Source organism: Ylistrum balloti, unplaced genomic scaffold (genome assembly GCF_031769215.1).
Source record: "Ylistrum balloti isolate Yb309-2 unplaced genomic scaffold, AGI_CSIRO_Ybal_v1 Utg369678, whole genome shotgun sequence".
Taxonomy (NCBI): domain Eukaryota; kingdom Metazoa; phylum Mollusca; class Bivalvia; order Pectinida; family Pectinidae; genus Ylistrum; species Ylistrum balloti.
Genome location: NW_026781920.1, coordinates 538,869 through 550,349, shown reverse-complemented (window position 1 = coordinate 550,349; position 11,481 = coordinate 538,869). Strand labels below are relative to the sequence as shown.

General features: G+C 34.3%; 2 protein-coding genes across 2 annotated transcripts; one reads left to right on the top strand and one right to left on the bottom strand.

Moving 5' to 3' along the window:
- Window positions 1-690: 690 nt before the first annotated feature.
- Window positions 691-6,566, bottom strand: LOC132564030 (RING finger protein 145-like). The gene is made up of 3 exons (XM_060228784.1): window positions 6,505-6,566; window positions 4,686-4,893; window positions 691-3,650 (listed from the first exon to the last, which is right to left on the bottom strand). The coding sequence occupies exons 2-3, from the start codon at window positions 4,852-4,854 to the stop codon at window positions 1,942-1,944; spliced, it is 1,878 nt and encodes a 625-aa protein (XP_060084767.1). The 5' UTR covers window positions 4,855-4,893; window positions 6,505-6,566; the 3' UTR covers window positions 691-1,941.
- A 300-nt stretch (window positions 6,567-6,866) lies between these two features.
- LOC132564106 (protein TRC8 homolog) lies at window positions 6,867-11,271 on the top strand. Its single transcript, XM_060228794.1, has 2 exons — window positions 6,867-7,102; window positions 9,358-11,271. Exons 1-2 carry the CDS (start codon window positions 6,916-6,918, stop codon window positions 11,121-11,123), a joined length of 1,953 nt encoding a protein of 650 aa, XP_060084777.1. The 5' UTR covers window positions 6,867-6,915; the 3' UTR covers window positions 11,124-11,271.
- Window positions 11,272-11,481: the final 210 nt, after the last annotated feature.

Genomic DNA, 11,481 nt, shown 5'->3' with positions numbered 1-11,481 from the left:
TAAATATCAATTTTGTTGGTAGGCCAAACAGAGAATAAACATTGGAAATGTAAATATAGAAAAATAACTGACAATGACTGAATGATAGATGCTGCATCCTCATGAAAGATTACTTCAATTTGTACGAGTGCAGCATGCAAGTGATCCTTTAAAACTCTTTTTGACTTTCATTTCTGTGGATCTGGCATGGTAAAAATAAAACATTACACCAGAAAATATTTGTTGAAATATTTTGTCCTTTTTCCTTTCATTTTGAGGTGGATTCTTAAAGAGAGCTACCAAGCATTGTGTAATTATCCAGCAATAAGACCATGTCTGGTAATAAACCCATCCATGTCTATTGCTGTATAGTAGAAATAGGAACACAGTACTTTTATTGTCCTGTAATAAGCCCACCCATATCTAGTGCTGTGTAGTAGAAATACAGAGTACTTTTCATTGCCCTGTATTAAGCCCACCTTATCTAGTGTTGTGGAGTAGAATTACAGAGTATGTCTTATTGTCCTGTAATAATCCCACCCATATCTAGTGTTGTGTAGTAGAATTACAGAGTATGTCTTATTGTCCTGTAATAATCCCACCCATATCTAGTGTTGTGTAGTAGAATTATTGAGTATGTCTTACTGTCGTGTAATAATCTCACCCATATCTAGTGTTGTGTAGTAGCATTACAGAGTATGTCTTGTCCTGTAATAATCCCACCCATATCTAGTGTTGTGTAGTAGAATTACAGAGTATGTCTTATTGTCCTGTAATAATCCCACCCATATCTAGTGTTGTGTAGTAGAATTACAGAGTATGTCTTATTGTCCTGTAATAATCCCACCCATATCTAGTGTTGTGTAGTAGAATTACAGAGTATGTCTTATTGTCCTGTAATAATCCCACCCATATCTAGTGTTGTGTAGTAGAATTATTGAGTATGTCTTACTGTCGTGTAATAATCCCACCCATATCTAGTGTTGTGTAGTAGAATTATTGAGTATGTCTTACTGTCGTGTAATAATCCCACCCATATCTAGTGTTGTGTAGTAGAATTATTGAGTATGTCTTACTGTCGTGTAATAATCCCACCCATATCTAGTGTTGTGTAGTAGAATTAGAGAGTATGTCTTATTGTCCTGTAATAATCCCACCCATATCTAGTGTTGTGTAGTAGAATTACAGAGTATGTCTTATTGTCCTGTAATAATCCCACCCATATCTAGTGTTGTGTAGTAGAATTACAGAGTATGTCTTATTGTCCTGTAATAATCCCACCCATATCTAGTGTTGTGTAGTAGAATTACAGAGTATGTCTTATTGTCCTGTAATAATACCACCCATATCTAGTGTTGTGTAGTAGAATTACAGAGTATGTCTTATTGTCCTGTAATAATCCCACCCATATCTAGTGTTGTGTAGTAGAATTACAGAGTATGTCTTACTGTCGTGTAATAATCCCACCTATATCTATTGTTGTGTAGTAAAAATACAAATGGAGTATTTTCTCTCCTGTAATAAGCCCACCCATATCTATTGCTGCACAGTAGAATTAGAGAGTAATCTTTATTGTCTTGTTATAAGCCCAACTATATCTATTGTTGTGTAGTAGAATTATGAACAGAGCACTTTTTGTGTTCTTTATTAAGCCAGCCTCTGATATTGCGTTTGTATATTAGGATCTCTGGGCTTATTGGGAGATAAATACTTTAAACATAATGTTAAATATAGAGACAAAATTCTTGGAAGTCATTATTGCAACTGCAATGTAAAAATTCCCACTTGGGGATGATGAAGGATACATATTTCATGGAGTAAACCTATATATCTTTATGCTGATTAATTCAAAACAGCCTTCGTTATATTTTTATCACTGCAACTAACGGCATGCATATTCTTATCGTTTTAAATCAAAAATCAGAAAAAAATCTTCATCGTTTCTTAAAAGAAATATCACTATTATGTATCATTGTCATCAACCTCCTCATCTTGTTGACTAGATCCATCACTCATTTCATCTGTATCATTCACAACTTCATCATCTTCATCAACTTCCCTATTTTCAATTACATTATCACCATTTGAATCTTTTGGACTTTTGTCCACAGAGGTTTGGTCAATCTTTTTATGGCACATCGGACAATTTTCCTGAATGTACAGCCACTTTTTCAAGCAAGTTGCATGAAAGAAGTGACCACATGGTGTGATCCTTGCTGAGTCTAAACCCATATAACAAATGGGACATACATCATTATATGTGGCAAGCTGTTCTGCGGAAGCATGAGGCAGAGATTCCATCCTTTTTACAGCTTCCCTCCTCAATAAAAAACTTTTCCATCCAGTCTGAAGTCTTTGCCACACATTAAAATAGCAGTGTATTATAAGTATGGATGAATTAATCCAACTCCACTCGCCCGTGATGGATTCTTTCATACCGTAGCAGACAACAAAAACAGCTACAACAAACTCTAAAATACGCACAACAGACCTTGTATAATATATGACATCATCCAGGGAATCCCAGTTAGTGGCACTTAAGGCATCATACATAAAAAGTGCATAGACTACAAGAGCTCCAATGACCTGAACTGTTGTCAGCAAGCAACTTGACATGATAACTAGTAGCCAAAAGTCAAGGTCAAAATAATGACAAATGGAGTAAGTCATAAATAAAGGAAACATCCAGAGGAATGTGAATAATGTAACAGCACGTACATGTTTAAACATATTCTTGTTATGGGCAGCACTTAATCCTAGTAAAATTGGTTCTGCCATTTCATACATCGATTGAATAAGTGAAGATGCTACGATAAAAAGAAGAATGCTCATCAAAAATGCTCTCTGTAACGGCTTTAGATCAAGAAGACCGGTCTGGATGGCTATGAGTAACATAGTAAAACCTTCCGTCCACCCTCGTAGTACATCATTATCTGCCTGATATGTAGACCATCCTTGGAGGAAGATTTTAGTCAAGGTTAAGATGCAGTATGAAGCATATGAAATAGTAACAGACAATGCACACAAAGAAATTGGTGTTGCACAACACTCTCCTATACTGGCTAAAAATGTAATCATTACACCCTCGTCCAACACTGGCAGATTGGTGGAGTGGACATAAACGTAGAGCTGCGCAGAAAACATCACTAACCAGAAAACCAGAAGCTGCACTGGAAGCAAAAAGGAATGCCACATCGCAATCACAACAGGAATAATTCCATATACCTGTAATGAGACATACACCTGTGTGAAAGCTTCTTTACATGTGTTTATGATAGAACCAACACAATTCAGAAAGTACAAGCAGGCCATGATTAAAGTAAACATTATCGCTGTGTTAGTTATGACCTGTTGCTCTTCTGGACCAGTTCCCATTGCACAAGCGAAAATTGGCATGGTAAACACAAAGAAGATAAATCTATCCCAGTTGGTGATGTCCAACAGATAGGCTGTCAGAATAGCTATAGCACACTGAAAGCCTATAAATATCACAAGGTGTTGTATTCCCTTAACATCCTCATAGAAGGGAACTTCACTGACAGCATGAGTCTCTGTGTACAGTTCCGCCAACTTGTATTCAGTGTAGAGTAACAGCAATGCAATGAAATGCATGTACAGGTTCACAAGTTTCCGCAGAGGAAGTGTTGCCAGTACTGCAGCAAAGACCAAAGCTGGAGAAAAGAAAAAAAGAGTCTGTGTTTTTATTCATTCATTTCAGAAAAAATAACTTAAATAGCAGATATTTTCAAAATGTTTCTTTTCAGTATATTTTTCAGTTATATAAAGTTTTATAGTGATATATATAAGTGATAATCTAATTTGTCTAATTTTCATTTGCGACAAAAATATCAACTTTTCCCAGAATGCATTGTGGTAACAGTAAGGAATAACAACTCTAGTGGAAATATTTGTATAAAGTCCTAAACAATGAAACTTTTCCCATATTGTATTAATCCTGGCCAATATTAACTTAATTAAAAGAGTATTACATGTGTTGTATTCACTTGATATTAATTCACTAGAGATTAATAGAGTATGCAAACAGACAGAGTGGCAACTTCAAACTGGCATCAATGGAAGGTGATTAAAAAAATTCATGAATATAATATTCCTTGTCTCTTGATGAATCAGTTCATGGGGTGGAAACTTTTAACATTTTGCATCTGTACTATGTACTTGTGAAAAATATAAAAGTTTTCAACCCACTCCATGAGATAAAATTTTTATTAATCAAGAAACAATCATAAACATGGAATCTTATGATAAAATCTGAAGGAGCTTGATTTTTTAAGTCTATGAAACTTTAAAATGTACAATTCAATATGCTTTGTACATTATTGTCAGTTTTAATGTCTTCTCAAGACTGAATTTTGAACTTCTGAACAATATGAAATCTGTAAAATTTGAGTATTCATTCCTGACAGGTTCATATTCTGCTGAAAACTTCTCTTCAGATTGATCGGTTAAGCCTCAGATAACTAAGCCAGGGGTCTCAGGTTCGAATCTTAGCGGAGGCATTGATATAGATAATGACCTCTGTTACATTTTACATTCTGTTGTATGTTAAAAGGGAAGCAATTCAGAATCAATTTGCTTATTATTTTCCAAATAGCGATCTGGAAAGGGGAAACAGGCTAGACTAGGAATTCATTCACTAATCAATAATCAATTGATAATAATAGATAAATTCCTGATGCAAGACTTACCTGTATAGCTTCCTAGCATGTAAAGAGTTTCCACAGATTGGTTCTTGACCACCAGTTTGGTCAATTTTCCTGGCGTTGTACGAAACCATACCTCCACAATAAAGAGTGCTGGGACTCTTAATATCACAGACACAATCGACTTTATGGACCCACGCACCACAGTCAGCATAGTTCCTTGGTGTTGGTGTCTCAACACATTGCAATGTGTCTGCAACATATGACAATAAAAGAAAAAAGTTTGATGAGGATGATAACTGTGAAATACACATATACCATTATTGTCCCCAGAATCTGGATACAGCTACTTGCCTATAGCATTAAAATGACATTAATAAACATAAACACCACAGTTGATATGACAAGAAATTGTCAGCTAAATGACTAAGACAAATTGAGAAGATTTTTTGGACTCCAAAACATCCCTCTCTTTGCCTGGTTCAGATGAAATCCTCTAACTCTGATACTATGGTGTATGGACATGTCATATAAAATGTGTTTTAGACATAACTGAACAAATTTAAAATGAGATTTTCTTATTCACAGTTCATATCATTTTAAAACCTAAATTTGCACATTGTATGTATGCAAACTAGTAAACATAACCACTGTTCAATCTTGTATAACAATGAAATATTTGTCAGAAAAACATGTGCCGGTAAATAGATTCACTAATGTGTATATGTGCATGCATGATTTCACAATGGTTGGGTCTTTTATGATTATACAGTGCACTGTTTGGTTTATCAAATGGTAAACAAATTAGACAATTCAGCTTCCACTAATTTGACAAAACTATCAGTCAATAGGATTGCACATCTGGCTTAGCTTAAGTACTCTACATAAGACAACATATATTTGTTTTTTCAATTTCAAATATATTTTTGTAACCTACAAGACATGGTGACAGTTATTATGTATATGCAAGTTTGAGATATTTTAAAAGCATTTTATTTTTTATTTCAGAGAAAGCACATAAATTAATGTGTCAGTACAGAAGAGAACTGAATCCCTGTAATACTATCTCAAATCCAAGGATGTTTCAAATTTGTATTTATAACTCAGACGGCAGTGGAATTATTATCATATTCCGGTTTACAAAATAATCAGCACATTGAGTAAAAATACAAAATATCAATAGGATACACTATTTAAGCCTACCGCAGTTAATGAAGCATCTCAGACTTTAACACCAGGTGAAGATATGTCAGATATGCTGAACTGATTGTTGCTATTGTCATTTTGTGTTTGTCATGAAAACAATAATTCATGAAACTTCCTGTGCTGTTATTACAAACATTGAAGCTACTTTATTAATATTGTATCTTTAACCAACTTTAATTGGTCTTGATAGCAAGTTGCTGGTCTCCTGCATGATATTCACTAAGGGAGACTCCGTCTCAAAATTGCCTTAAGTGTTGTTGTTGACATGGCTATAAGCCCAGTAAACAAACATAATTATATTTTTGGTACTGCACTTGTATACAGGAATTTCGAACGATATATACAAAATTAAAACTTCATCCCTAAACGTAAATGGTATCGACAAGTCTTAAGAAAGAAAACTTATGTGATTGACCAAAGGGATAGGAAATGCATTTCAAGAATGCTTAACATGGTGTTGATTTTCCCCGAAGTTTGAGATGAATTGTTGCCAGCCGGTTACGTCTTTCATCGTGGTACAAACTAGTCCGAATCCCGGTTGTGAACACCTGTTTTAGTTATGCCTGACACAGGACATGACATTTGCTGAAATTTCATAACAAATCGTCCTTGTTGAAAAAGGAAGATGAATATTTACTGAGAGTTAATACGTAAATACCTGAAAATAGCTGTTGGAATGATGATTACAGGAGATATGGCTATTTTTCCCGTCCCAGATGGAAGAAATGAAACCGGAAGACTGAAAACAAATGTTATCATTTTTACTAAAAACGAAACAAAACCTCGTATTTGTATTTAATTACAGATGATGTGTCTCAAATCCATATATATATATTCCTTTATCATAAATTAAAATATTAGTTGATAAAATTTATTTGACTTTCAAATGAAGAACCAGTCTTTAATTGTTCTATGTTTGTTTCTTGTTTTTAGAGAATTTCGCAAATTTGATCAACACACCGGAAGTTGTCCGTTGACACAACCAGACGGATTTGATATTAGGAGAACCAGATATAATGCTTTTGACGTAATAGGTCAAAGACCTTTACCTGCGCGTTATATCTGATGAATGATCACAGCCATGCCATGGATGACAGAAATGATCAGAATGTGGGAAGTCATTCTGAGAGTACCCCCACTCTTTATGATAGACTCTCTTCTCAATTACTCATTTTTCTCCTACTTTCAGTTCCTTCAATTTGACACGCCGACGACATGGACCCAGAACATAGAATGGCTGCTTCTGTTTTCATTGTGTTAGTATTTGCTAATGCTGTTGATTGCCATCATCACATTTTGGAATTATTGTATATTTAACTACAAGTGTTTGACAGTGAAAGCATGCACTATTATGAAAAGGTCATAAGCAATGAACAGATAAAGATTGGGAACGCGCGTAGTACTAGTTCCATGTTTAAGGTGATATATATATATATATATATATAATCTGAATGGGTAGACAAATGTGCCCCAGGATAGAAGAAATGTCAATATCGGCGATATATGTATTTTATGTACAAATTTCTCAAACAATCTATTTCAATACTATTATGCAATCACAATAATTTTTGTAAATCAGATATTTCAGTCCTTGACTCAGGCTTTTACTGTAGGACTCATTGAAATTCTGAGAACTCACTGTATCTCTTAGTATAAGAACTCCCCAATCAAAATATCGGAATTTGTGTTCTAGACCAGTCAGAAAAAAAATCTTCAAAAATGACTGAATCACGAAACCTACTTGCAGTGATAACCATTGTTCATATGCATACATGTCCATAATGTTTCCTAGGTACATATATTATTATATTTTCAATGTATTCCAGCTTTTCATAGATTCATCAGTGAATGTTTAATTAGGATGGTACATGAAGTTACCCAAATAGAAAGAAGTGTGGATAAAATATAATGGCTTGTGTTTAATAGAGCCCATGATGCATCATTGATGCAAGTTCAATCTCATGATGTAATACAAATACATGATGTACATACTGGCTTGGGACCCATTATATGTATGTACCCAACATAATGATTTACTGTTGCCATAGTGAAGATGCTACATTTGTGATTATTATGCAGATAAAATTGATGACATGTTTACCATCTTTTCAGGGAGGTGCATTATAGAGGTATAAGAAACTGCCCATATCTTTTTATAGTGAACAAGTAGACTTGCCTTACTGTGTTCATAAACCATTTTTTTTTTTCAAAAAGTAAAACCTAAACATTTTAAAAGAAACAGTAGTAGAAAGCTAAATAATTTTCAAATTGATTGTGCAAAATTTTGTGACAAATTATTTAAATTTTGGTATTTATAATGTAAAATGCATGTTTAAGCTTTTTGCAACTGAAATACTGCCCAACCTCATTCTGCCTTAAGTATGAAGAAAATCATTTTGAAAAATACGACATTATAGAGCTGATTTATTTGCTGATTGACTCATCGTCCACACAAACTGCAGCATAGAAGTGATGGGGCACAGGTAGATAAGATTAGATAACAATAGGGAGAAATAGGAACATCTATGATTTCACAGCTCGGTGAATAAACACAAAACTTGATGCCAGAGATGTCAACACTAGGCCTATTCTCTTATCCCTCTATATTATATGTACCATGATCTTTCAAATCCAATTTTATCACTAGATGTTAGTGTATAATAATTTATAACAGCATAACAATTTTAATTTTTACCTTTAAAATGTAACAGCAGTCAGAGTATAACTTTAGCATTTAATTCCATGCACAGCAACTCATTTTATTTGTCTTTGAGTCACAGTTACCTACACAACTGATGATAGAAAATAAACTTTGGTGATAAACTTGCAAAATAAAAAATACATCCAACAGCACTGTCTCAGTTTTGCCAATCAGGAAGGCACTTTTCAGATGGCAGTCATCAAATCATAACACATGATATTTACTTTGTTGTTATTGTTTATAGAAAGAAAATCTCTTATATGAGCAGATTAATTACATGAATTCAAGTTAAGCCAAGAGTATTATTTCAAGCACATTTAATATCTGTAACATTTGTAAAAATGTATCTAAATTAAGACCTTCCAAGAAACATTTTTTTATTCTTTTACTTTTTCAAAAGTGTCAATGTAATTCTTTCTTTAGCCAGTTTTGGTCATATTTTGCCCTAGTTTCAACAAATTTGAGTACCAACTAAGACTGACATATGAGGCTGACATATGTTGGTATTTTCCTTTTGTTTTTGGTCAGTAGCACACTGGAATGAAATGCTATTAAGGTTTTTCATGTTAGTAACATTGATCCTAATTAAAGGTAATTGGAATCAAGTTCTATAGGTTTTGTAGACTCATTGATAAACTGTATCTGTTCATTTATCTTCTTTAAACACCATTTTGGTTACAAGAATGTATACATAACTTTGAATTTGAAATGAACCCACTAACAAATTGTTCTATCCAGCATTGTATGGAATTTATGTTGATTGGGTAATTTGTAAATGATATTTTAATTCATTGTTTTGATTGATTGCAGGTTTATCTGTGGCCCTGGTGATTTTCCTTCTGGGAACTCGACAGCTCCTCACTGTATATAGCCGTATTCTCTCTGTCATTGCTGTCTTAGTAGCATATTTCATGAATGTAGAATTCACAAGGACTGCAACAAGATCTGTAGTTGGATCTGAGTTTCCCAACCCAAAAAACCGAACAATAGAATCAATACCACCAGAGACGATTGAACATGGATTACAAACCAGTATTCGTTACTTAATTGGTCAGCTGGCTGCCGCTTTTATCTTCTGTAAATCTTGGCAGTTTCACAGAGATCATCCACCCGACAGCAAGAAATATGTATGCAGCGTCTTCTTATCGTTTGTTTTTCCAATATTAGTGACTCAAGTGATGCAAGTGATATATCCAAGTTCAGAGACCCTAATTTTATGGTCACAAGTAGTTGGACTGATCTTACCATTAATGATCCTGTCAACAGATGTTATAAACACAGTATCATTATTCTACTTCAATTTTAGACATTCATATAACTTGATAAAATTGACGATCAGCGCGATCGGAATACAAGGTTTTCTAGAAAATCATTGGGTTCGTTTGCAAATTCCCAAGGTGCTAAGACTATTTTTCACAAGTAGGTTTATATTTCAAGTTGGGTACCTATACTGGACATCTGCTTACAGGACGATTCCAAACACACTGAATGTTAATTACGTTAATGCAGATATTTTAAACAACATCAGCTATCAGGTTGTAGTGCGCAGTTGTGATAATATTGTAGCATTACTTGGCTTGACTAGTATTGTGTCCTTTTGTGCTCATTACATTGGCATTTTTATGGCATTCTGCATAGGAACATCTGAAGAAGATGACAAAAACATGGGTACGGTGTCAGCAATTTTATTCTTTATACTTGCCCTGCAAACGGGACTAACAGGATTAGAACCGGAAAAACGACTAGCAAGACTTTGCAAAAATTTATACCTCCTTGGAACTGCTATTACACATTTTGTTCACAGCATGGTACATCCACTGCTGATGTCACTCAGTGCATCTCGTAACATGCACATCAAGCGACATATGCGAGCTCTGACAATGTGTGCCTTCCTTATCACATTCCCCTCTTGCCTTTTGGTCTACCTCTGGAGTATTCATAAGGTCAACACATGGCTAATGGCTGTCACAGCATTCAGCCTGGAAGTTATCATCAAAGTTATCGTATCTCTCATGGTTTATTTCCTATTTATGCTGGATGCATATCGAGACAAGTTCTGGGAATCACTGGATGATTATGTTTACTACATTCAGTCAACTGGCAACACAATAGAATTTTTATTCGGAATTTTTCTGTTTTGTAATGGAGGTTGGATATTATTGTTTGAATCTGGAGGAACGATTCGTGCTATTATGATGTGTATTCATGCATATTTCAACATCTGGGTCCAAGCAAAAGAAGGTTGGAAGGTTTTCATGAAGAGGAAAACAGCAGTAGATAAAATAAATTCTCTCCCTTTAGCCAGTCAAGAACAACTCCGTACTCTCAATGATGTATGTGCTATTTGTTATCAAGACCTACAAAATGCTCGTATCACATCATGTAATCACTATTTTCATGGTGTTTGTCTCCGAAAGTGGCTATATGTTCAAGATAATTGTCCAATGTGCTATAAAGTGATCTACAACTCTAATGATGTAAACAGTTCAAGTGTGGATGGGGATGATGCAAATCAAAACAATATTAACAATGGTTTAATACAACCGATGCCTGTCCAACCTGATCATCAAGATTAGCTGATATTGGTGAAGGGTGTAAAAAAAAAGAGTAAAAACTGACAAAGTTTATAGTAAGTAAGGAAACCTGTAAAAACCAGACTTAGTTTATAGTGAGTCAGGAAACTGTAATAAACAGACATAGTTTAAAAAGCAGACAAAAAGTTGACAATGAGTTACAAAACCTGTATAAAAAAGCAGACAAAAAGTTGACAATGAGTTACAAAACCTGTATAAAAAGCAGACAAAAAGTTGACAATGAGTTACAAAACCTGTATAAAAAGCAGACAAAAAGTTGACAATGAGTTACAAAACCTGTATAAAAAGCAGACAAAAAGTTGACAATGAGTTACAAAACCTGTATAAAAAGCAGACAAAA